At 48.0% G+C, this 26,835-nt stretch overlaps 1 protein-coding gene across 5 annotated transcripts in view; it reads left to right on the top strand.

The window, feature by feature from the left end:
• Nucleotides 1-15,988, top strand: part of SPSB1 (splA/ryanodine receptor domain and SOCS box containing 1) — a 38,236-nt gene extending 22,248 nt beyond the window's left edge. For 3 of the 5 annotated variants that reach the window (XM_084494799.1, XM_084494802.1, XM_084494801.1), the window contains exons 2-4: nt 8,755-9,583; nt 12,913-13,069; nt 13,852-15,988. In XM_084494799.1, the coding sequence (XP_084350925.1) occupies nt 8,890-9,583; nt 12,913-13,069; nt 13,852-13,855 (855 nt within the window). In that variant the 5' untranslated portion in view covers nt 8,755-8,889 and the 3' untranslated portion in view covers nt 13,856-15,988. Of the gene's footprint in view, nt 1-7,019; nt 7,684-8,754; nt 9,584-12,912; nt 13,070-13,851 lie in introns of those variants that run through there. The other 2 variants (XM_084494800.1, XM_084494803.1) reach the window with 2 other exon arrangements.
• Nucleotides 15,989-26,835: the final 10,847 nt, after the last annotated feature.

Raw genomic sequence — 26,835 nt, 5'->3', positions numbered from 1 at the left:
CCTTTGGGGAAAGCTTCAGTCAGTCGCTAGCTCTCTGGCCTGTTCGTTCAGCCCCTGCTCAGAGGCTTCTCTCAGGCCCCAGGGTGAGCTTAACCACGCTCCTTGTGCCACGCGATGCTGCCTGCCCTGCCGCGCAGGTACTGATGTGCCTCTGTGGCAGTGCTGCCTGGTGGTGAGGATCTGTTTGGAGTCAGGCTTTGTACAATGAGCATGTAAGGAAACCACAGCGAATTGCTCAACTCCTTCACATCTGTTACAACACCAACAAACGAACCACTTCTAGCCAGAGTCTCGCTGTCCTGAGTTCAGCAGTGTTTGCTCTGTCACAGCCCTGCTCCGTGAGGAAGAGTGGGAAGGAAATGGACACATGGCAGGGCGAGGAGATGAGAAGCAGTGCTGTCTGCGAGGCAGAGGTCTGAAGCCAGCTCTGCAGCTGGTTTAAGCTCCACATCCTTCTGGTCCTGCTGGGATACAGAGGGCAGTGCATCCTTGAAGCAGCTTCAGCAAGAACTACAAAAGAACTGCTTGAGAGTATCGGAGTAAGTAGACTGACCACGGGAAGACAGGCTAACAGCTCTCCTGCCAAAAACCTAACATCCTGCAGGGACTGAGAGCCTCTTAGAGCTGCTCCCAGCCTCTATGGATACAGATGCCAGCACTCAGACTGACTTCCTCTACTTGAGAGGGAGGCAGGGGAACAGAAGTCCTGATGAGCCTTGCTACCACTCGTCCTTTCAGGAAGGGAAGTCTCCAGCCCGATGTGTTATGAAACAAAGCTGTCTGCTGTCCGTGGGGTGCACTCCAGCACGTGGGCTGGACAAAAGGTCATGGATTGTGCTGGTGGACGAGCCCTTATGTCAGTGTGGCACGCTGATCCTAGTGCTGTGCCTGTGAGGACACGTTAGTCATCAGTGGGAGAGGCTGGGGAAGAACACGTGCTGCTGTTCTGAAGGCTTGTTAAGGACAAGTCTGGCCCTAAAGCACAGGGCTGGAGTGCAAGGGAGGGCTTAGCACTGCAAATCTCGTCTGTTTTAAGGCTTGATGCCCACAAAACATGGCATTGCCAGAGCACGTAGCTGCAGTCTTACCTCTGAGCAGCTATAAAGGAACAAGATAAAAGCTATAAAGGAACAAGACAAGAGACACCAAGCATGGTATTTCTTCAAGGCTCTTTAACTTGCATTAATTGGCATTTGTGCGTTATTTGGGTGCTACCTTAAACGGAGCTGCAAAGAATCTAATGACCTTTCTGACACATCCCCTCAACTTCCTCTGTAAGGGAAATCTGCTTGAGTTCACTCTTTCATTTCAAGAAAAATCTTAGTTTTTGTGTAACCAAAACTGCCATTTGTAACCAAGTAACCAATATTCAATAGCAGAGAGTCTCTGGCAAGAGCTGCAGGACTCCTGCCTGAGTTCCTTTCCTTATTACAGAAACTTCTCAGAGCTACCTCTCCTGTGAAGTCCTTTCTGCTGGGTTACACAGCACTGCCCTTAGTGGGAGCTGGCTAGGTAGGAGACAGAGGAGACTTGTTCATGTTGGTTTCTTGTCGGTGTTTCAGTTGAGGATGGGTTGTTCCAGGTTTTAGGGTTGTTCCAGATTTAGCTTCCTTGGATGTGCTGCCTTCTGAGTGACTTCAGTGTTGTGCTGGAGAGCCAGCCCCTCCACTCAGGGTGTAGGAGGGCATGCTGTCCTCATCACACTGCCTTTCAACACGGCAAAAACAGCTAGGAAATTCTGCAGAACCTTTCTTATCCCAAGGAGAGGTTCCTTAGAGTATTGCATTCATACGGACGAGCTGGTTCAGTGGCTACAAATCCCAGCAATGTCGTGCAGTGGCAGGCTCTTGGCTTCCTCAGAGGCTCTCCTGGGGTGTCTCGGGGTGGACGTGCTTATGCCACCTGCCAGATGTGTAGGAGAGCAAAGCTCTTGATATCTAGAACCACGATATGTGCTGCTTAGGAGAACAAGGCTGTTGGCTTAGCGAGGTGGTTTGTTAGCTCAGCAGCCCGGGGAGGTCACTGCCAAACACCACGTCCCATTCCCCCCATCCCCAACACACTTGTGCAGTTCACACCAAGGACCTGATTCTGCTCAAGGATGTTCCTCTCTGCTCTTTGCTGGGACACGTGCCATCTGCAATTTTCTTGCCCTGCCTCCGGTGATCTCGGTGACCGCGGTTTCACTTTCTGCAGCAGCTCACCCTGCTGAGCCCAGCTGCTGCTGCTGCTCCTCGCTAGGTGGGGCTGGGGGAGCTGCCCCTTGGCACCGCAGCAGCCTTCTGCATGGAGAGTGAGATAGCAAGGAGGCTCCCTGCTGCTGCCAAAACCAATGCTATGTAATAAATGCTGCCTGCCCAGCCCAGGTCTAAGAACAATTGCACAATTGCAACACTCCGAAACCAGCTCTGGCCACGTCTGGTGCGATCGTTGCTGTCATCTGCTTTGTGGCTGCTCGTTCTCTGCTAATGCAGTGCTTGGGAGCTGCAGAGTAGGTAAGCTTATTGCCTCTGCAAGGCTTTGCTCAATGTTTAATGGGGTGGGAAGGGTGTTAAAGCTGGAGTGCTGGTGAAATCAGGGCTGGGATGTGGAGGTGTCACAGCTTTGCTGTGATTCCCTTCTGCAAGAGGCAGAAGCGCATGCTGCAAGCGAGGCACTACAGCTTTGATGTTAAGAATTAAGGCTAAATAAAACAGTCCTGATTCTTGGGTGCTAAGGCTTGAATGCTGTTTGCATTTGAGGCTTGCAAGCTCCATTCTTCCCCGTGCTTTTAGGATGGTTTTGTAGCATCAATGTTCGTTCTTTGTAAAACTGAGCAAAAAAGCAGAAGGCTTGCGTGAACAACAGGTCAGCTCTTAAAAGTGAGGAGAAACTCATGCTGAGGCAGAGTCTAGAAAGCAAATTCTAAAGTTCCTATCAAAGAAAGGGGATAGCTCTGTGTGAAGGGCCTCTGGGGGTTGTGTACAAAGCCAGCATGTCAGGTACCTGGGATCACCTTGCGAATTCTCCAGGTAAGCTGCTGCCAGCCAACAAATAAAAGTAGCAGCAGTGCAGCCCCTATCAGTTTAGCTTCTTTATCCACTAGTTTGTGGGATGAATGTTCAGCCCAAGAAAATGCACCAAGTTTACTTAAAGGGCTTCTATTAAAAGCATGGAAACCTAAGCAAAAGTACACGTGCTTTTTCTGTGGTCTCATTTACTAGAGCTGTGTCCTTTAGTTCAGCTTTCCAAAGGAGTAAGCAAGTAAATGATAGAGTAGAACATTTTCTGTCGTTACCCTGAGGTTTTCCAGACTGGAAATCTGTAGGGCAGGGCTTCGATTCACTGTCTGCAGAGTCCGCTGTCTGTGTTTAAAGGCTTGGACTCTTATCTACAGAAGTGGTCGTATAACTATGGGGGAGAACATAAGCCACAGTAAACTGGAAGAAATAGGCTTGAAGTAAAACTGGATGGGAGATCAAGGGGTTTCAGGGCTTTCATGTAGTGGTGTAACCGCTGCTCCAGACAGGTGTGCTGGGGGTGTTGAGCTGCGGAGCAAGGGAAGAGCTGTGAGGAGCTGCGTTTTTTGCAGTCACATTAACAAAACTTTTTGTAACTGACTGAAGTGCTCCTGGTCCTTCCTTCTGGTAAAGCTCGTAACTGAGGGAGAATGACTTGCCAGTACTTGACCTAATGAAAACATCTGTTTTCAGTGGCTGAGTGCCCCGCAGGTGCTTAAACAACTGCATGCATTTTCCAGTAAGTGTTCTGTGCTTTTCATTGTTTTGGATAGGCTGCCCCTAGAACTCGCTGCCCTTTGCAGTTTGGGTTGAGCCATCCATGCTGTGCAGAGGCTCTGGCAGCTCAGGAGCTGGCTGGGGGGATGCTAAAGGGACCAGCAGTGACTTTCTCTATGGCTACTGCATATTCTTTGCCTTGTGTGGAGACATGACTGGGATGTTGAGGGCTCTCACTGCTGTGCAAGCTGCTTCCAAATGGTGTTGAAAATCCATACAGCAGCCTGTTAAAATTCCTCTGTCACTTTGAGACGGAGCTACCTGACACAACCTCTTGCTGTGTGAAGAAACTTGCATGGGAACAGCTCTTTGGCTTCAGATGAAACAATGAGGGCTCCTTGGGTGAGTTCTCTGGCTTGCGTATGCTGCATTGATAGCTGGGACTGCATTTGTGTGCTCAGATCAGGTGAATGGGTCTGAATGCTGGCATAGGTAAGTGTGAGGTGAGTTGTCTTGGAATGATAGACAGTGGTTTAGATTTGGGTGACTTTTCAAACCTCTCTGTGTGAACCAAGGCACTGCTTAGCCTGATGTTCTCCAGGTTCTGGGTGACAGGATGGAAGTGACTGAAACCAAATTCTAGCTACTTGATTCACACCAGGAAACAAAATACCCTGCTGGGGGGTAGTGGAGGCTGCTGTCTGCGTGGCATCGGCCTGCTTGGGTTAATTATGAGCAGAAGGGGCCGTGGGCACAGGATGGTCCTGCTCTGTTGTACACGGCGTGGTGCTGAACTAAATCATAGTGACTGCTTCAGGAGAGGTCTGTGACAGGCAGATGGTTTTTCCTAAATAGAAGTTGGAAACCAGCTCTGCTCTGACTGCTGTGCACGTTCTTTTCTTTGCAAAGCCTTGTAAAAAAAAAAAAAAAAAAAGTTGTCGTCTTCCATTTAGCAGCTGGAACTTTGACACCATCCATTGAAATGCCTTTGCTATCTCCTACCTTGATCTATTTCCAGCAGGCAGTGGTTTTGAAGGCTGGCATTTCTTTCCAGCGTGGCAAATCTCCTTGCTCTGAACAGTTAAACTGAGGGGAGATCCAACTCCCTGAAAATGGCAGGGAGCGTTTTGCTCTAAGACTTCGTTCTGAAGCTGTTAAGTCTTGAAGATAACCACTAAAAACTGAAAATAGCATGGAGCAAAATGGAGCGTTATGTTTATAAAGCAGAGCAGTATTTCAGCAAGCCTGAGCTGTTGATGCAATAGGTGAAAGCACTTCTACCACTTGTACTCAAGCCTCTAACTGCTCAAGGGTTTTGGAGTAGCTGGCTCCATAGCATATCCCTTCATTTATGGCTGTCTGCATCTCATAAAGCTTTCCAGAGCATTAATTTGTTAGTTCAGGAGGGTAAGCTTCTCACTCCTGCTGAAGGGCAAGTGCCTGTATTGTCTTGTGCATGGCAAAGCTTTCTTAAAAGGGGCATAATTGTACCCCCTGACTGTAGGGCGAGGTGCTGCTCTGCAGTTTTAGACCAGGCAAGGGACGGTGGAGCCAGCTGTGAGCTGAAATCACTGCCTTGCCCTAATAACCAGCCACGTTGCGCCTGAATCTTGGCATACGGTGCTTGGTATCTGACCTGCTCTCGGTCTAATTGACCCTTTTGTTGCAATCTTTTTCCCCTTTATTTCTGTTTATTCTGGCTTCATCTTATGGTATTAGTCTGCCTGGGGAAAGAGGCAAAACTAAGGCAAGTGGCAACTGGTGCTTGTGTAGAGGAAAGGCTGCTCTCCTTGTGGAGACAGTATCCTACCAAAAGTGCTTCAGAAGTCCCTGTCCTGAACTGTGGTGATTCCCTTTCTGGTGGAGAAAAGGAGAAGAAAAAGCCTCTAGAAAAACAAGATAAAGCTAACGTTGGCAGGAGGAAAAACTTATAATGAAGGAGGTGTTGTTTTGCTAATGGGAGTGCAGAGCTGTGTTCCTGCTTCTCCCAAGCATTGCACTTGAGAACAGTCTGCAGCGGTGCTCCTGCAGTCTGGCAGGCTGCTTTGTTTTGGTTGTTGCTTCCTCTGCAGTGTTCTCACATGTCCTGCACAGCTCTCAGGAAATCTGCCGCTCTCCCTCCTGCCAATGTTTTGTTCCTTTATCCTAATCAATGTTCCAACAGCTGAACTGGCCTCCAGGCTTCCAAGTGCGCTGCAGCCAGTGCCTCGTTGACAGCCCTTGTCCGTGTGCCATAAGCCTGGGGAATGCCAGGTAGCTCATCTGGGGCTCTCTGCAGAGCAACGCAGCTCAGGCTCAGCAGCCCCATGGTCCTACTCCCAGCCTGAGCAAGTGACTTGCACTGAGACTTCTTAAAATCCAACTTTCCAGCCAGCATTAATGGGCATCTCCCAGGAACAGGAAGGCTCCTGCTGGAGCAACTTGAGAAATTTCATCCTAACAGAGCTGGTGTCGGCCCTGGGAGTGCTGAAGCCCTCAGTTTTATATCTCAGGCATGAGGCTTTGAAGATGGGAGAGTGGGGACTTGAGGATTTAACAGCAGTTTCTCCCAAATAATTCCTTGTGATACGTGTGCTGAGTTTAAGTACTACCACGCAGCTCCCTGGGTGAGTTTGCATGACTTGTGATGTTGTGACAGTGCCGGTGCTTTTACACCAGCAGCTCAGCTTGTGCCTGTAACAGCTTGGGATCCCTCGGTTTGATGTTACAGGCTCACAGAGGAGGGAGGCTGTGCCCTTGGAGGTATTGTGCCAGGGTGTGCTGGCACCCGGTCACTGTGCCATTGCTCAATTTGTTGTGTGGCTTCTTGCTTCTCAGCTGTTGACTCTCTGGCTTAAATAACAGGGGATTTGTTTTGATGCTGTGGATGGTATGTGCTTAACATACACGCTTTTCAGTCATCTTGTCAGCTCGTAACGTGATTGAATCTCATTTAAATGGTATTTGCTTAATGAGCCTTCTGTCCTTCAGTGCCATACGTCCGAGGTCCCTAAATGGTTAGGAAATGGCCATCCTGCTGCTTACTAATGTGCATTGGGATGTGACTCTTAAAGAATGTCAAGGATTTTTCCCTTCTGCACTTAACAAACAAAAAAAAGGGGGCAAGAGAAGGAGTCGTCTTTAAGAACTACCAGATTTCAGCTGAGCTTTCCATGGCATATCCAGGAGGAGGAGTAAGTTGTAGGGAAGCTGGTGAATCGATCCGTAACCCAGGACATACACGAACCTTCCCTGTCACCTTCTAGCTGAAGCCTTGCTGCTAATGTCCAGTAACCTGATTTTTAAACCAGACCTGATTCATGCTCCTTTTCTACGCCAGATGAGGTCCTGGTTGTGAGTAAGTGTTGTGACTGTAGCTGGCAGGAGCCCCGACTGATTGCCTCACTTCAGGAAATGTTAAAATAACACTTTTTTTCTTAGAAAGCCAGTTCACTCCCCTCCCACTTTTAATTCTCCTAATAGCTGCCCCCAGTTTGGCAGCTGCCTCACAGAGGGTTGTTTGTGTTGCTGAGCGAGAGCAGAGCCACTTCGGTGGATGCAGGGCTGGAGGAGAGGCGCGCGCAGCAAGCTCGTCTCCTCGGGCAAGCTGGCTTCAACTTTTCAGAGGCTTCTCTGAAATCTGGAAGGAAAACTGCTAAACGGAGAAGAATCTCGCTCCTCCCCCTGGACTCTGCATCTGAAGCTGGGGATTTTTATTTTTTTTTTCCCCTCTTGGAGAAGAGGAGCTGCCCCAGCTGCTCGCTTGAGCCGAGCCATCTGGGAGGTGTAGCTGCTCTCCTGACGGCGGCGATCCCCTGCAGCCCCGTGGTGCCAACGGGTGTCGCCTGAGGCTGAACCCAGCAGCTTTATCTGCTGTCCTGGACTTGCACAATCGGGCCTTGAAGGTACTTTCCAGAGCTGGAGCCGGGGCTGAGCTATGTCCTGAAGCCTGTGTGGATGGCTGCTGGCTGCCAGCTGATCGGGGAAGGTTTGTAAGGCTCCAGATGGAGCAGCTTTCATCTTACTGCCTGCTTCCTACCTTGCTTGATCGCTGCTGGGGGCAGATGGCTCGTGTTCAGGGCTGTTTTTTTTTATATTTCTCTCTTGGAGCTGTTTAAGTGTTGAGGGAAGCAAACTATTTATGGCTGGATAATGCCACCAGGCAATCCCTGTGTGTGCGTGTCTCTGTGGTATGCGGCCTTTACTGCAGGGGATGCTTGCATTGAAGGGGGTTCTCCAAGAACTCCTACAGCTGTCTGCCAAAAAAAGGCTGCAGTTCAGGCTTCCTCATCTCATGCCTGATCGGGGAGCCCTGTGGAGGAAGCACTCGAGTACCAGCGAGGAGAACACCGAGTGTTCACCTAGCGTGTTTGTGAGTGAGCTGTTTTGAACCCTGGAGGTGTTTGGACTCTTTGTGGGTATTAAAAATGCCTTGTGTGTTTTGGCTGCTCGGTGGATAGCTGTACAGACGGCCTTGGCTGGAGAACCCCAAGGTGGGTGGAAGGAGCTGGAGAAATGAACACCAGTGATCAGCCTGGGCCTCCTCTGGGTGGACGTCCTGCTCAGCCTGGTCTTGTGGCATCAAGTAGAGCTCGTAGGCTGGGCAAAGGTAGTGCTGGAGCATTGAAATCTCAGGCATTATTACTCTGTGCTGGGTCTTCTGTGTAGAAGAAACTGTTCTCAGTTTATCCAGCCTGGCTTGCATGTTGTCCATGATTCAAGGCAAAGGACAGCTGGGGTCAGTCTGACCACGGACCAGCTCTCAAGGTGGAACAGTGCCTTGTAAAGAGGCGAGCTATGGCCAAATCCACACCTTCTTTAGACAGGAGGAGGAATTTGAGTGCCTCTCTGAAGGGGACAGGCTCAGTACCTGTCTGTTTGATCTATATGCTCTCTGCTATGCAGGGCACGCTGCATTGGTGGCATGCATTCCCCGTGCTGGTGGAAAGGAAGGATGAATTGTCAAGATAAATGGATTGAAACTGCTCTGTAAATGTTGCATACAAGGCTGTATGTGGTAATGTTTAACTTGTCTCTTGTTTTTCTTTCCATCCATTAGGCAATACTGACTAGCGTACATCTCGACAAGGTCTCCAAGCAACATTTCCTGTAGGGCTGAATGACAGCAGAAGCAGCCGGGCAAATTGATGAGCTTGCTTTGGGAGCCTACGAGTAGGCAAAACCAGAAGGCACGATGGGTCAGAAGGTCACAGGTGGGATAAAGACTGTGGATATGAGGGACCCGGTGTACAGGCCTTTGAAACAGGAGCTGCAGGGACTCGACTACAGCAAACCCACGCGTCTGGACTTGCTGCTGGACATGCCTCCGGTGTCGTACGAAGTCCAGCTACTGCATTCATGGAACAACGACGACCGCTCGCTGAATGTATTCGTGAAGGAGGATGACAAGCTGATATTTCACCGGCATCCGGTGGCTCAGAGCACAGACGCTATCAGAGGCAAAGTCGGCTACACGCGAGGACTGCACGTGTGGCAGATCACCTGGGCGATGCGGCAGCGGGGCACGCACGCCGTGGTAGGGGTAGCAACAGCAGACGCCCCCCTGCACTCCGTAGGGTACACCACGCTCGTAGGAAACAACCACGAGTCGTGGGGATGGGACCTCGGGCGCAACAGACTGTACCACGACGGCAAGAACCAGCCCAGTAAAACCTACCCTGCCTTCCTAGAGCCAGATGAAACTTTCATCGTGCCGGATTCCTTCCTGGTGGTTCTGGACATGGACGATGGGACGCTGAGCTTCATTGTGGACGGGCAGTACATGGGTGTTGCCTTTCGGGGACTCAAGGGGAAAAAGCTGTACCCCGTGGTGAGCGCAGTGTGGGGACACTGTGAAATTCGGATGCGCTACTTGAACGGACTCGACCGTGAGTATAGCTCTGTGTTTGTTCTAGCAGCACCAATCTGTGTGCCACTTTATGTGCCTTCACCATCCTAAAGGGTTTTCACTTTCCTGAAGAGGTGAGGACTTCATGGCAGCAGTGGGGTTTAGAGAAATCTCCGAATCCTTAGTGGCAATTGAAACAGCTTGTCTGGCTGGTAACGTGTTGTTAATAAGATGCTGCAGGGAGCATGTGAAGTTTGGGGAGGTGATACAGTGGGAGAAGGAGGTGCCAGTTTGTCTGGAGTGATGACAAACCTTCCTGCAGTGCTACCAAGGTCCCAGCAGGAACGGCCTTTCTGGACAGCTGTTCTTTGCAGTGCAATCCTGGTGCCTTTTTGCAAGGAACAGTCCCTGAGGGGCAATCACTTTCCCCTTTCCTCAGACAGGGACAGCTCTTCCCACTCCTTCCTGCAGGGGATTTTAACAAGTCCCTTCATCAGGCACTGCAGGAATGTCCCATCTCTGAGGAAAGTAGCTTGCTTTGTTTCTTCCAGGGCAGGCTGTGCTGATTTTTCAGTGCAGGGCTGGACGTTGCAGCCAGCCCAACTTGCATGCCAGGTCTTTTACTAATAGGGCCCTCAATCCCTAGCTAAGCTTAGTAATAAGTTTGGCTGTCCAAATGTGCTAAAGTCTTATCTCTCCTAGTCAGAGGTTCCCACTGGGCCAGACTGTGACTCAGTCCTCTGGGTAGGGTGGAGGAGAGAGGTGAAGGAAGTGGATTAATATCTGGATTTATGTTGTTACTGAAATAAATTTGGCAATATTGATATGAAAAGGGTAGTGTTTCCCCTGCATTCCAGAACAGTGTCTGCCCAAAGGCTGTAGCATACTGGGCTTTTATTTGTGCTTAGAACGTGTTTGTTATGAGGCTGGACCAGGTGTCAACCCCTGGCACTGGTGACATGAGGTATGGAAAGCAGCACTGGCACATGAAAACCGAGCTGTCAAACAACCAGGAGAGCATTGTGAGGGGATAGGTGTATGATCCACAAGTGACTTGAGAAATATGCCTCAATTTAACAAGACAGAGGTACCTATACCAATGCTTGCAGACCTGCTGTGTGGGCACAAAGCAAGGCGTGCTGCTCAGAGCAGAGAGAAAGGGCCAGAGAGCATCTCCTGCTGCTGAAGCACCTTTGGGAAACTCCTCTCTTCTTCACTTGGTTCATAGGTAACCAGTGACACTTCTGGGGAAACCTCTTTAGGTTAGAGAAGTCCTGCTTGGCTTTGTGGAAGCCAATACCTGCATCCAACAGGGACTTCCCAGTGTACTCATAAAGCTTGGGACATGCTGGACCCAGGTGAAAGTCTGCAGAACAACTGCTGTGCTGCCTCCCATTCAAAAATGGAGTTAGCGAATTCTTCAGCTCCTGAGTCTCCAAACTTGCTGAAAAACAAGGCAGATTGGATGGTCTGGGTGTTCAGCTTATTCTGTCATGGAGTGACTAAGTTCTTCGCAAAGCAGCTGACCCATCAACTGAGACTGTTGCCTCATAACCTATTTCTATCATGAGCCACAACATAATTGATCCTTTTCAAGGGAAGGCTTAGTTCAGAAAAAATAAGTTGGGGACTGTCCCTAAAGTGGTGTTACTCAGCCAGTAGTGTCACTCAGCCAGTAGTGTCACCATTTTCTTTGCAGCTGGCAAGCCCTTTAGTGTCTGTTGAGGCACGATCTTAGCGCTCAGCATAGGTGTATTCCTTTCATAAACTACTCTTCTGGTTTTTCCTATAGTCAGCCTTCTTCCCATCAGCTTTTTAGCAGATGAGCTCAGCAGGAAAGGCTGAATAACCCCCAGAGAATCAAAATCTTTTGTAGTGAGAGCTTTTTGGCAAAGTGTTTTCTCACCAACAGAGGAGAACCGAGCTTACCCTGCCCCAACAGCTTATAGGATGGCAGCAGCTCCAGCAACCAGGTTTTTGGAAGGGTCAAAGCCAAGGCTTGCAGCTCCCTTCAGAGCCAGTGAGTCTGTGGAGCTGTCTGCACAGAACTGCTCTTAGCAGGGAAACAGCCACCTCCTGTATTGGATTGGGTTGTAGTGTGCTCTCAGCATAGGAGTGAATCACGGGCACGAGGCCAGGAATGACAGGACGCTATTTTGGCACGGACAGAAAGAAGGTGTCTGGCTCTAACCCCTTCTGAGCATTCAATAGCAGCACTGTGTCCAGTGATTGTAGTGCTTGTGAATGGAAGGAGGTCAGATGTGTGTGCTTTCTCTTCTGCTCCGTCTTTGGTGAGAGCGGGTTATCAGGGCAGAACAGCTGAGGACAAAGTTCTGCTCTGTGGGAAGAAGATCCTCTCTGCTTTTAAGGCCATTAAATCAGAATACATTATGTTAATGCTGGAGGCTTTGGAAGCCCAGGCCCCTCGTCCTCTGGCTAGACGATAGCTCTGCCCAAGCTGTCTCCATATGGAGCAAGGGGAGTTGGGACAGACTTGGAATACAGCGCGCTTGTACCCCAGAGAGGGTACAAATTTTTGTTTAAGCTACGTTGGGAAGTGCCAGAGGAGTGCTGCCAGTAATAGGTTTCTCCAGTCGTATCGCAGCCAGAGCTGGGACGTGCAGTCCTGCTGTACAGAGCCCGGACCCTGCAGGAGAGGCAGCGTGGATCCTGAAGTGGGTCACGAGCAGCAAGAAGGGCAGTGCTGGGGCTGGAAGAGGTGTACTTAGGGGTGTGATGCCTCAGTAACGATGCTCAAAGCAGTTCTCTGAAGTTCTAGTGCTAGAAAAACATTCCCCTGCGGCTTCCCCTGCAGCAGGTAATAGCTCGGGATGCTTAGCAGGGACTGATGGGGGGGAAATGAGGCATTAGTTCAGCTCTGCTGCTAACTTGAGGAGGAGACAGACCAATTAGACTGCAACTCCTGACTGTTACCAAGTCTCTTCAGCTAACAACCTCTCCTTCCCAGCCCTTTTGCCAAAAAAATAGATAAACTGCTTTCTCTGCTTCTCGTTAGGGATGTTTTTTTACATGGACTGTTACTTTTTCCAAAGTAGAATCAGGAGTGGCCCGAGCAGAGATGACTGATCTGTTCAGTCTGAGCTTTTCAATGTTAGCTGTTATCTCTGAACTGGGAAGGAAGGGATTTGTGTCCACCTACTGATGGGGAGGCTTCTGGTAAGAAATACAGTAATATGATCGTGCTTAGAAATTAAGCTTTCCCAGTCTCTCAGCTGTTTAAAACAGCTGTATGAACAATCAGATTAATTTGGCTTGTAGCAGTGGAAGCTAGAGCTGTTGGCATCTAGCAGAGTTCCTGAAAACTGCAGCTTCTCAGCCAAGCTTTTCTATTTTTGGGGATGTTTTTAGGTGTCTGTGTCCAGCCTGAGATGTCTCTAAAGAAAGCTTTCCAATGGTGTGTGCTGAGCATCCAGGTTATTAGAAGGATGTCTGCTTACCTACTGAATTTGGGATGCCTTTGTTTTAGCATCTCTTTGGGGCAGAGGAACCCCTCGGGCTTGTGCAGGTGAGCTGGGACAGACTCAGCAACAGGAGCTGAGAAACTAATCCGTGTTCCCCCTGTGCAGCTGGGATGTGTTTGCTCTGGCTTTGACCTCAGTCCCCTGTGATTGACCGTTCAGCATCCAAGGTCCCCGTATGCCTTGCCTGAAAAAACTAGCATTATCTTGTTCGGGGTTTGTAAGTACAAGGTGCAGAAATAGTAGCAGAAGATGTGTATTTTTCCCAGGTTTATGATGTAGGGAGAAATCCTCTGATGGGAAATGTCACAATATAAGTAGCGACACGAAGCTTTGACAGGTGGCTTTGCTTTTTTTCATGAGAAATAGCGGCAGAATTGAAAGGGGTGACAGTTCTGCTTCTAGTGGATAAAAACAAATCAGAGTACTTCCTGGGTGTCCATACCGTATGATGCTATCGAACTGTCTGCTGCTGTCTTTTACTTCAATAAACCTCTTCCAAAGGTTTTTGGATAGTGCAGCGAGAGGCATAAGCTAGGAGACGTGTTCTGACTTAAATGTTGTTGCAGGGAAGAAACATCTTTTAGGGATTTTAGTCTCTCTTACTTCATACACAACTTCTTAAGTAACTTCCACAGAAATGTTGTGTCCTTCCCATGTATTTTAGCTGAAGCTGCTGACTTGTGGATGCTGAATGGTTTGGGTTTTGTGACCAAGCCAGGCATCCACTTTTCTTGCTCAATCTTTTCTGGGGGATTTCTAGAACAAACAAGATGAATGTGTAGCTTGTGGCTTGGGATGTTAACGTCTTGGGTCTCTCTCTTTCCAGCTGAACCACTGCCTCTGATGGACTTGTGTCGGCGAGCTGTGAGGCTTGCTCTGGGCAAGGAAAGACTGAATGAGATCCCTGCGCTGCCACTGCCAGCCTCCCTCAAGAGTTACCTGCTCTACCAATGACCTTCATGTTCCGGGACTGAGAGTTGGAACCAAGGCAAAACATCTGGAGCTGACCCACCGGGAGATGGGTTTGCCACCCTTGTGTCATCGCTACTGTTGGAACTCCTTGGCCAAAGTACTTCAGTCACTGATACAGCCTCCGTGTGCCCTTACTGGCAAGCTCTCGAGTAGTCCTTGTTTCAGAACCGAGTGCTCTTGTTCTTTGGAAGTCACTTCCCCTGCACACTTTAAAAACAAAAATAATAAAGGAACACTTTTAGAAGCTCTGTTCCTCCCTGCTTCTCCTGATAAAAGGCTGTCCTGCAATCCCTTGGGTTGTAGAGCCTGGGAGTGAGCCCTCGTGTACCAGCTGAAGGGAAGAACATAGTTTAGGGGAAGGGGAGGCACTAGGAGTGGACATCTTAAGACCAGGTGCTAAGAATGGAAAGGCATGGGGTGGCCAGCAGAGTTGGGGAGAGTCTGGAATACCAAGAGGAATTCATTGCTGAGTTTTTAAAACCAAAAAAACCCAAACCCTGAAACACCAAAACCAAGAACCCTTCCACCAGGACACTTAAATTGGAGGAGGTGGTTACGTTGCTGATGTCTGTCTCTCTGCTAGGACTTCTTGCCACGTTTCATAGACAGTAAACCTTGCTTTCTTGTTTATCACCATCACTCTCAGTTCTCCTGTCCTGCCTCCTCTTAGTGGGTGTGACTCAGTTGACTGAGCAGTCACCCCATGTCTTCATCTGCCCTCTTCCTCTTGACTTAAAACTGTAGGTTTTAGTCTGGGACTGAAGGGTTTCTTGCTGATGTAGGGACAGAGAAGGGACAAACTTCTGCAGTAAAGTCCCTGGTGAGACAGGCTGGATGTCCTCAGACTTGTCACCCAGCTGTAGGTCCTGTCATTGTAGGTCTGCTTTCTGCATAGTCTGTTCCATGTCAAGGTTTCAGAGAAACATTTAATTCTCTAAGGGCTCTTCCAGGGAATTCTCTTCTTGAAGCTGCTTAGTCACCCAAACCAGGCTTTGTTCTGCCATAGACCATCAGCATAATCTCCATTTAGCTATGCAGCTGAATAGTTGTCTGTTGCTTGGGGGGGATGGAAAGCTGTCCCAGGGAAGGTGGTGGCAGTGTAGCTGCAGAAGTGCCATAAGCAGACCAGAAATCCAGAAGGTGGTTGCTGCAGGATGTAACTTGAGAGACTTTACCAGAGCCCAACGGGGTGATCTTCAAGCACAGCAAGAAAATAAACCTATCCGGATCTGGGGGGTTGGCAGGGGAGAACTGCAATAAACAGGACAAGCAATTCAGGCAAAATCAGCACATCCCAAATAGATTCTTGCCTCAGTAGCCAAGTAAAGAGGATGACACTCCTTTACTAGCAGGAGCTGCTCTCTTGACCTCTCCACAGGTTACTATGCTGCCTTTCTGGGGTTATTTTGCACATTTCTTTGTCTTGAAAAAATGTTTGTGTGGTTGGTTTTTTTTTTGTTTGTTTTTTTTTTTTTTTTGCTCTTGAGTTATTCCTTCAGTTCTGTGTAGGTACAAATGAGTTTAGTTGTTGAAAATGTTAATATATATATTTGTGGTGTATGTATAAGAACATGTTTTAAACAGCTGCTGTAGGGTACCTTTTTAAAAATAAACTACTTACATAGTATATTTTTTGAAGCACAGAATTGGTGCCAAGACTGGGTGGGGTATGATGTGCCCCTTTCTTTTTTAATCTAATATTGTATGATTTTTTTAACATAGAGGTTTGTACTAGTTTCTGTTACAGGGTGGGACACAAATTGCACAAAAAATAGTGTGTATGGAGCCCTACTTGGTTGCCTTTGACTTGAGCCAGTGTCTTCCATAACTCCAGGGAAGCCTGTGTTCTCCTCACTTCTAACGCTCTTCATGCTCCCTTGTCTCCATCTCTTCTCACTTCCCCAGTACATTTTGTACAGTTTTAAACTCTCACTTCCTATTTTATGGCTGTAGATAATACTTGGTAACCTAATAAACTTTATTAAATATTGCTTGATGCTGGGTTTTATTTGCGTGAGATGATCAAAATTTTCCATATCGAGCTTCTGCCTGGAGGCTGAGCGTCCTTCCAAGAACTCAACCCAAGAAGGTAAAGCAAGGGCTGGTGGGACCTTGCTTTGAAGAATAAGAATTCAAAGCTGGCATCTAAGAGCTGTGTGTAGGTGGAGGGCAAGCTGCAGCTATCGGTAGGTTGTCGGAACCTGTGATTTTATACATCTGCTATTCATGCCTAAAGATAGCTATTCCTGGTAGAGCTGAATGAAAGCTGTGAAGTCTCAGACGAGGAAGATAAAGCTGCCTTGACTTACAACTCCTCCAACTTGTTATATACAACTTGTTACACTATACTACTGTTTGTTCAAGTAGATTCAAAAGACCAGGACTCTACCTATCTTTCCAAACTTGATGCTGGGGAGGCTTGCAAGCATCTCCTAGATTACAGCAGGCAAATCTCTTTTTTTTTTTTCTTCCAGAAAAGTGTCTTGTGAAAACTGCCACTTCGTGTTGGCACCTGACGCACCTAACTTTTCCTTAGGCAGAGAGGTGACAGACAGAAGAAAGCAAAATGAAATGTTGGGGGCTAAAGGAACCCCTGGCCATAGCACAGTGCACTAACCACAGGAGGGGCTGAGTGGTGGGAGTCATTTCTACATCACAGGTACTTGGAGAAATGTTTGATTTTGATGTGTTCTGGACAACTCAATCACCAGCTTGCTTTAGCTCAAGTCACTGAATGGGGCTTTTCAGTCACTCCCTACCTCCTGCTGTGGTTTTGAAAGCTGTATTTCCACAAGAGGCTTCATTCCTGGGCTGTGAGGAGATGTGGATCATCTCTTGTGGAGTAGAGACATCCTTGCTTGCTGGTGTAGTGCCTTCAGTCTACTCTGCCTCCCACCTGTGCAATACAGCGGTGCTCTCAAATGCTATCAGCAGGTAGGTTAAGACTCCCCAAAGTGCCCAGGTACTCTTGCCAGTTATGACAGAGGCTTTACTTCTGCCTCCTGTCCATGTACTTCTGTCTTTCCTGCAGCTACTGCCTCGTGCGTGGAAAGCAAATCGCTTCATCAGTTCACATAAACACTACAGAATGTGAGGCTCAACCAAAGCTCAGAGGTATGCCTATGAACTGCCTTATAAGGGTACTGGGTGAGGAGAACTTTTTTCTTTAAAAAAAAAAAAAAAAGAAAAGAGAGGCAAGTGCTTTCTTTCCCTCTCCAATCACAGCAAAGATTTTTTTGAATTTTGGAAGCCTTCGTCCTGCTTGTTTTCCCACATGTAGAAGATCAACTTCACATCTGAGGCTGAGCAGTCAGTGTGTGTAGTTATCAGCCCGGTTGTGTTCTGCTGCAGCAGGTTTTGGGGCCGGGAGTGAAATTTCTTTCTTGCCAGCTTCGGGGGAAGGCTGCCCCTGCTGAGCTGGGAGTGGGGCTGGAGGGGTGCTGGGAGCACAGCGGGCTGGGGAGGGCCCACAAGGTGGGGCGGGTGCAGAAGACTGAGAAATTAGTTCATGCTCCGCTCCAGACACCCAAACAGGCTTGTGTTCCAGCTGCATGGAATATTTGAAATAAATGACCTGCTCGGGGCTGGGAGTTCGCCGTGTTTATGTACAGCGCCATGGCGACGGCGGAGGAAGTCATGGGATGGGGATCGGAGCTGGTGGAATCAACAAATGATATCACAGATTAGCAAGGCCTAATGAATCAGTGGCTGCTTCCCCTGCTCTTGCCTGCCTTCAGGCACGGGCATGTGGCAGGCAGACCGGCTCCTTTTTCTGAGCAGCGTTGAGAATTACAAGCCCCGCTCGTACCACGGCTGCCTTGAAAGCCAACGCTCTTATGCTGGCCGGCATCTCTCATCTTCCTGCTGTTCCTGCACATGGGACTGCTCTGCCCCACTTCACAGGCAGCTCCTGGCTTTGGTAGTTTGCTGTTGCCTTGCTGGTGAGACAGAAACGCTGAGACAAACCTGCAGAGAAGCTGGTGTCCTGATGCTCCGGGGGCATAGCTTTTGGGTTTTCCTGAGAGGTGAGGCTTTGGTAAAAGTGCTCTGAGTCAAAAGGAAAGTGTGAAGAGAGGAAGCTTTCACTGGATGCCTTTAGGAAGTCTGTCATTCCTTTAGCAGTTTTGTCAAAATTCCTTCCAAAAGGAAAGCCCATCTTGGGTGCAGGTTACGCTCTCGTGCAGCACGTCAGTGCCAGCATTCCTGCTGTGGGTCTTGACCAAAGCTGTGACAACGTCAAGACAGAAAAACCTGGTGAGGGGGAGGACAGTTGTTGATTCTCTCCTTTGCAGCACTGACACATTGCTCATGAAATGATTTCTCTGAGTGCAAGCAACCTCCCCAGCTGGGTGCAGCCATTGGTCTGTACCTGTCCATTCTTACCCCAATCCTTCTGAGGCAGTCATCCCATTCCCTGGGCCTGAGATGTGCAAACTGGAAGGATTTGCGTTTTACTTTCAAGAACCTCCTTTGGCAGTTGCACTTTCTTGCCTGATTAAGACAATCGTGAAAAACATTCGCTAACGTGCTCGCCCCCCCCTCGCCCATATGCTTCCTATGCAGAGCTAATGCTGTTGATCCCGTGCCAAAGACGAAGTTGCGTTTGACTGGAGAGGGAAATACGTAGTGATTTATTTAGCAAAGTTTATTAAAATTAAAAACCTAACCCAAAGCACAGCCTTTCTTGGCATACGAAGCAGTGCTGAAGGGAGCAAAATTCATTCAGCGCTTGCACAAAGCACATTGGAGCATTGATCCTGTCCTTGCACATGTTTTGATTTGAGACTGTTGCAGGCTTGTCTGCCCTTCAGACAGAGAACTATTTGAAGCAGCTGCCAGATGTTTTGTCTGCCTTGTGTTTTACAACTTGCTTACTGCTTAGCAATGCTCTTCCCACCGGGCGTCCAAGCTGCCCTTGTGCGTTCTGTTCCTGTGGCATCTCCGTGCCGCTTTCCTGCCCTTCGCCCCACTCCCATACGCACGTAGCACAGGGGAGATGCAACCCTGCAGGTTTTATTCGAAGGCTCAGTGTTGCACAGCTGCTGCCCAATCTGCCGGCCTCATCTGGGACCTTTTTGGGGACTAGCACAGAGCAGCCGCATTCCTCTGCTCGCATGTTGCCGCGGCGCACAGAAGTGGAGGTGGTTTGCAGGCTCCTGAAAAAGCAGCAATGGCCACACAAACAGCCCTCTGAATTTCGGCATCGCTAAATTTGGGTTATTAACCAGCCACGCTGCACGGCTTGGGAGGCCTTTCTCACTGCTTGTAACTTAGCTGAGCTATAAACCCTTTTTTTCCACTATGAGTAAAATGGACAACAACTTCCCGAACGCGGCGAAGCAGGGCAAAGCCCTCCGTGTTTTTTCAGGGCTGTGACAAATGTGAGTCAAGCGAAGGCTGCACCAGCCCAGGAGGGATGCCTCACATTTCCCTGGGGTTCAACCTGCTCCAGCAGAGTGCTGTTCGTGTCAAATGGCTGAGCTGGGAGCCGGCCCAAGTGCCTGCAGGTTTTGGAGCACACATCCCCGGCTTTCTGTGCTTCTGCACCATGCGCACATTCCTCCAGACCCTCACAGGCACCAGGACGGTATCTTAAGGCCTTGTTAAATGAGTTTAACCTGCAGTTTCTCACTTTGCTCAGAATTGCAGGTTTTAGGAGTCAGGGGTTTCTCAGGCCCCTAGCAGTGTGCATTCCTCTAACATCTTGTATGGTTGCTCTGCCGTCTTCCCTTCCAGCCCAGGGAAGCCTTGTGGTGCAATGCTACTTCGGGGCCACGGGCCAAGAAATAGATGTTACTTCTGGATAACCTCCTAGGTTGTCCTGGGAGGTTCCAGCACACCTATCCTTACAGGCATCTGTCCATTTCCCCTCTCACAACCTCTTCCAAAGCCATTCACCATCATTTAGAAGGGCCTAGCCGAATTTTACTGTCCGAACCCTGCACAAGAAAACATGCTCCCCAGCTTATTACTTCGCAGGGCACACAGGCAGTCAAGAAACACCTGCCTAAACTGGCATCTGGCCAGGACACAGGTGTTGCTTTTTTTTTTTTTTTCTCCCCCTTTCATGACAAAATACTGCGGGTTTCCCACATCGAGCTCTGAAAAACCTTGCTCACGTACTTTTCCCCGAGCAGGCGCCTTTGGGAGCTCAGGACTTCCTTGCAGGCTGAGCAAGTGATTCACTGACCTGCAAGGTAAAGTGCCACCTACTGAATCAATAACTTAATTTCCTGCTGCATGCTGGATGTTTCCTTTGGAAGAAGACCACGTAATATTGATCGGGTCTGTACCTACTTAATTCGAGGTCCAGCAGAGGGGGACTTGAGGAGTAGCAGCTGTTCCTCCTGAATACGATCTGTATTTTTCAAACTGTCTAGACACCTGGGTGGGTTGCACATGTTAGCAGCAGAGCTAGTTAATCATGTCAACCGTTTTCTTTCTATAGAGGCCCTTTTTTGTTTTGTTTTGTTTAATGAGCTATAGAGAAACCCAGGGGAAGACGGTGACTCCCGCAGACAAGTGGGGAAATCTGATCGCTACGGCTGAGATTTTGACATTCTTCATTCTCACCTGGTGCAGACAGTGCCCAAATTTCAGGATTTCAGGAATTATTAGCTGTCGTGTTTGATAATGATACTCTGACACAGTAAACCCTTAAAACAGGAAGATGTATTGATGCACGACGTGGGCTCTGTGAAATGAGAAGACGAATGAAATGGTGTAGCACAATAGGAAGTTACAGCAATGAAAATGAGATTTAGACAATGCTAAAAATGAAGTTTTTAATTGATTTCGTAAAGAAAAGCTAGAAGATTGAGCACTCTGAGTCTTTATGAAGCATCCTTCTTAGGTAAATATAGGTTTTCAATTGTTCTTTGCTGTTCTCACAAATGCCAAGTATCTATTCCAAAGTGAAGTGCTGTGAGATAAGATCTTCATTACCAGAAAGAAAAGAAGGTGGCTCTTCATACACAATCCAACACTTCTGTTTGCGTTAAAAATAGTCAGAAAAATGCAAATAAGCCTAGAGATTAAATGAGAGATAGGCATTTCTGGATACCTACTCTCAGAAGATGCATCCTGGAGTTAGGACACTCGATGAGATGGGCGTGCAGATCCACAGGCAAGCGATGCCCTAGAGGATGCCTAACATTCAGAGCAAGGGACCCATGAAACACACACTCTAGATCTGCCTTTTCTTGTTTTTATGCCTCTGTTTGCTAACTGTGTTTCAAACTCTGTAATCAAGACTGTGGCCCTGGCCTTAACTAGAATAAACTTGTTTTGCTCTTTAGGGTTTCCTGGCACTAGCACTGATCTCAATTGCATTTCAATAAGCACAAGACATGGATGCTACTCTACCCAGAATAAATGCAAATTAAGTAATATTATGGTCATACGGATAGGATGCCTGCAACCTAAACGAGCATGAGAATCCCTGGGCAAGCTGTGGGACATTTCCCAGAAAGTTTAACTTGAATGTAGGAAAATCGGGCTCCAGAATTAAATACTCTCTCCCCAGATAGATGTTAAATTGTCCTTTCTGGAAGGGGTGAATGCTGAAAGAGCAGGTCCAACTTCAGAAAAGAAAAAAAAAAAAAAAGAAAAAAAAAAAAAACGAGGCAAGAAGAGTCTTGGTCAGGAAAAGCTTATGACACGTTAACCTGTTACCAGATGCATTTAGCAAAGGCTCAGGACCACCTTTGGGGAAATGAAGAAGGGGATAATATTTGGGCTAAGGGCTGGTTCAGTGCTCATGGGCCCAGCTACTTGGTGAGGGCTGGTAGGTGTAAGCTGGCAACTGGAACTAAACCTGTGACCTTGTAGGATCTGTGAAGTGGCAGCCTGTGTACCTGATCAAGGGTTATGGTGGTTTTTTTTTGGTTGTTTGCCCAGCGGTCAGCTGCTCCACACGGTGCTAGAAATAGAGTGAGAGATGCAGCATGCTGCAGGCTGCTCGGAGGCTCTGAAGCCTCTCAGATATCTTCCTTGCCAAGTTCTCTTGGAGGGAGATTGTGTAATCAAAGAGGGTTGCATGTAAAAACACACTTGTGTACGTCCAGGCATGCAGGGTATTGCCAAAGTGGACAGACTGTCCTACTTGTGCCTGCCAGAAAAGTTGTGTTTTGTCCAGCGGAAAAGAAAACATCCTTTTCTCTCTGCACTTTGGAATTTGCCTCTTCAGACTCTGATCTCATTAGCAGCATTTCCATACTATGACAACTTTGGTCATCTTGGGCCAGGACCATGGTCCAGCAACTTGAGTCCTGCAACAGTAGCCAAAACTCAGCTGTCCTCCTCGAAATGTGGCCCTCTCGGTAATGTGGCAGATGCTTCAAGGTTGCAGAGGGCATGCAAAAAGAGAGGGGGCAGATGAGGATTTTGTAATATGCGTGGGCTCTTGTGCTAGTTGTTTCTTTGCACTATAAAACGCACTCTCTGCCTCTGCGCAGAGTAAACAATATTAGAGGGTAGTTTAGTTTCATGACTAATTGGTTTAATCGGCAGATTTTATAACTCTGAGGATGTGAGCTCTGTGTCACAGATGGAAACCAAGCACGTGCCCCAGGTACGCTCTGCAACCATCTTCCCTTGCAGGCTGTGCCATATACCCGAAGGGGCTGATTTTTCAAGAAGCTGGCACCCGAATAGAGGGATGTTTTTGCTGTGTCTTGATTCAAGCCCTGAGCCTAAAGCTTTTTGTTAACCTCTTTACTGCATGCAGTGGATTAAAATTTTGACTGGACATCCAAGGATTTCCTTGGATTGCATTTAAAAATGAGACTACCAACTCTGTTTGGTAGTTTCGCTAAAAATGCCCCCTGCTCTGCATTCATGCCAGAATGGCTGCATGAGAAAAACCCACATTAGATGCTAGTGAAGAAAAATGAAAGGTCTTAGCTCTTGTTTTCAACTTCAGGATCACAGAACCCAGAGTTGCTTCTCCCCTCGTAGGCCTCTGAGCCAAAATACCTTCAAACTGCTCAGACTCTGCCAGTCCTCCTTGGCTCAACTCCTTCCCCTGCCAACGCTGCACAAAGACAGCCCATGGCCAGCCTGGGACCGCTGTGCTCTCCCGCAGCTGCTGCCTTATTGACTGAGCTGTCCCCGCGTGGTATGAGCAATATCGCACTTCTCTAGCCAAGCAGTTATGGGCTCACTTAAATTAATATGAACTTTATGCCTCAACAAGGAGCCGGTGGCTCTTTGTAAAGGGGGGAGGTCTCACACCTTGGTGCAGTTGGTCTTTAAAGTTCAGCAGCTGCTGTGTAGAATTACGGGGTGGCTCACTCAAACTCCTTTACACGCTCCCCTGGGTGATGGCGCGCTGCTCATTCAAGGGGAAGGGAGCAGATGGAGCCCAGAAGTTTGTTTTGCTCTTTTCCTGCTCAGCTCCATGTCTGGAAACCTCCTAAAGTCTGTCAACTGGCAGTGAAAAATGAGTGTGGTGTGAAGGCCAAACAGATGAGGTGGTCTGCAACGCAGTCATGGCGAGCGCAGTGGGCACCGAGCGCTACCTGGCAGAGCCTCCCCAGCAGCAGGAGGACAGCTCTCCACCCTCCTGCTTTTATTTTTGTGCTGCAAGCAGAAACAAACAAAAATAAATAAATAAATCAGAGATGACAACATGGCATTTTGCTGCAGTTATGACACCCAGCCTCTCTGCATGAAACTATAGCAGCTCCCAGGTCCCAGGGTTATCTTGGAGGGGTAAGAGCTGCCTGTCCAAACCCTCTTTTCAGCTGGGTGACTGGTTTGCTTGGAAGATTCCTGGCTGGGGGCTTGTTTAAAGCAACCAAACAAAGGTGGGAGGAGAAAAAAACAAAAGGAAATGCTTTCCGAAAACCAAACTGTTTTGTTTTGTTTTTTTGGAGGGGGGTGCATCTGGGAGAGGGAAGTTGTTTTGTGTTGTTTTCTGAGAAAACATCGCCACAGCCAAGACAAATGAAGATGCCTGCTCTAGATCTTGTTACCTTTGGTCTCTTTGGGCCTCGTGTCAGTTCCCAGATTATTTTTACGAACTGTTTAATCTCATGGCTTTTATTTCCCCTGTAAATAAATGGTATTTCAAATTCCAGGACAGCTTCAGATACTAATACCAGCTGTCTAGACAAAGAGCAGCCCACGGACATAATCATAAATAAAAATAGTCTTGGGGCTTTGGGGTTTTTTCTTCCTCCTCTTGACAAACTAGCTTGCAGACACGGCGTGGAAGGAGAGGCTGGCTGTGTGAAGGCAGACACAGCACTGTTCTCACCTCCCTGGCCATCTCCTGGAGGGGATTGGTATTGGCTAGGGCCATGCCAAGGGGTGCCTGGCGTCTCAGAAGTGTTCTGTATCTCTAGACGTGAATAGTTTCCACGTAAGGAAGCAGGGGATGGAGCTCGCAGTCACACAGCACAGCTCCCAGGTTTCACAGGGGAGCACTGGAGGTGTTTTCATGCCTGTACAGGTCTTCAGTTGGTTTGTCCTGCAGGAAGAGGAAGATTTCATCCATCTTCTGTTCATTACAGCTGTGCACAGCCCAGAGCCCACCAGCCCCAAGCTTTGGGAGGATGCAAGAGAGAACAGTGTGCTAGGACCTACATTATTAATGGTGAAAATCAGCAGCCTTTATAACATGTGGACATGTAGCTCAGATCATCAAGGGAAATGATGCATTTCTCCCTTTTTGTCAGCCTTGTCCGTGTGCCCGCAGACCTTTATTCATCCTACTGAGCAGTATTAACTGCCAGCAGCTTCTTTCATGGAGTTTTTCAAAGCAGGTTGCGGTCAGTAAATAATTATTCTCCAGATTTACTGTCCAGCCTCACAAGATTGTTACTAAGATCTGTCTTTCATGGAGCAGGAAAACTGTGGAAGAGAACAAATCCAGTGACTAATCTAAACAAAATCTCAGAGTCTGTGACGGAGAGATGAGTATGTCCAAAGAATCCTGGGCTGCTCTCCCTTTGCAGAGATGATCTCTCTGACATCAATAGTTGTCTTGTTAAATTTCCTCTTCTGACACTATTTAAGGAGGAGTTGACACCCACTTACCTAAGCATGCACTGATCTCTTTTCTAGTGGCTGAGCTGATGCCAAAGTGCACCCTGGGCTGAAGAAACAGATCATTTATCCCCGCAGCGCTGCCGCAGCTGTTAATAACATTCTTTCACATGCTCCTAGGATGCCTGCCTACGGCTTCTCTGCGGGCCACACACAGCCTGTCACGGATGGATGGGGACATGCGCATTCCCAGTCAGCTTTTAGGTGCTTGGCCTACCTTTTTTATGACCAAAATGCATAAGAAAGGAAGACAGAGGGAAAGGAGGGGACTTTAAGAATGGAGATGCACTGGCAGATCTGCCTGATGGCCTGTTGGCCTGTACTGTGCTTGCTGCCACATGCCAGTGTTGCCAGTATCTTGTTGCAGAAGAAAATTATGTGTTTTTTTCCTCTTAATTGTAGGTCTTCTATTTTTAGGAAAAGGCAAACACTTGGAGCTGTCCCCATGTGTCCCACTTTTTGTGTGTTACCTGCTAGAAAGCCTTGGTAAATGCCTCCCGGAAGGATCAGGCAGGGCTTTGGTACAGCAATGACTCTTGTGCTGCTAGGAACAGATCACAGCCAGCTTCCTAAAAAAACATGTTCTCGGGACATCTAATGTGAGAGTTCAGTGTTAACAGTCAACAGGAGGGCTGCCTGGAACAAAGATGCAGAGCTGGCAAGAGCTAAGCCCGCAGAAGAACATGCTACATAAATATTATCACAGAACAGTCATCTACAGTAACAGCTCCCTGAAGCGCTGCCTGCACATTTAAGAATGACAGCACTTAAAAAGAACAAGGAAAAAGAAACCAGGAGTACACATGTCCTGATTATGGGAAATTCAAGGTGAAAACTAAGTTTCAAGTAGCAAACCCAGATTCCTGGCAAGAAAACATCGATGTATGTGACATATCTTTTACAAACACACATACATGTTCACTCAGCTGTTCAACATTAAGAAATTATATTCTCTAGCTGCTTGGCAACAGAGCTGATTTATGGTCTTTGTTTCAAACTGTGGAGATATGCATAAGGCTATGGGTGAGAAGTGGTCACTCCATTAAGGTCCTTATCCTTTTTTTACTTGGCTCTACTTTCTAGAAGTTATACACAAGGCTCAGTAGTGACCACCCAAGCTTCCTTGCGGAAGGTATCGGCTCTAATGCCACTCAGAACAGCTCTCTCGGAGTTGGAAGGATCCTGCCCACCTGCTTGTATTTCTCCTCAACAATCCTGGACACTGCTTATGCCTCATGAAGGTCTCTGCAGCAGCTGTGACACACACCTACCAGCTTTGCAGCAGAGACCAGTCTAAAATCCTGAAATTCCAGCCCAAATCCTGAAATCGCACTACGAGAGGTGCACAGAACAGATTCCCTTTCCCTCTGCCCAAACAGGAGAGCTTCACTTCTGTCTGTATGAGGAAGGGAATGAAAACCACAACATTGCGTGTTTCTTAGTCATGTTTCAGTACCACCTGCAACACCTCCCTGTGCCAGGCTCTGTGCCCTAAGCAATTACCTTTACTTCGTGTGAAGGGGGTAGAACTGGAAGTGATATAGATGGTAGGGAAGGAAAATGCAATTGCCACAAAAGAAGTATAATTAGCTGTGAATTCTACATATTTCTACACCTTTCTCATTGTTGTCAGCAGACTTATCAGTCATATCTAAAATAATCCCTCATCTTCCAGATAAACACACTGTGCAAGTAGGCATTACATAGGCATCAAAAATAACTGCTCACTTGCTCCCCCAAACCTCTGCTATTACAATACAAAGAAAGCAATCACACCCAACCTGTC

The sequence above is a fragment of the Aythya ferina genome (genome assembly GCF_964211825.1).
Source record: "Aythya ferina genome assembly, chromosome: 21".
Classification (NCBI taxonomy): Eukaryota; Metazoa; Chordata; class Aves; order Anseriformes; family Anatidae; genus Aythya; species Aythya ferina.
This window is presented reverse-complemented; position numbering and strand designations above follow the sequence as displayed.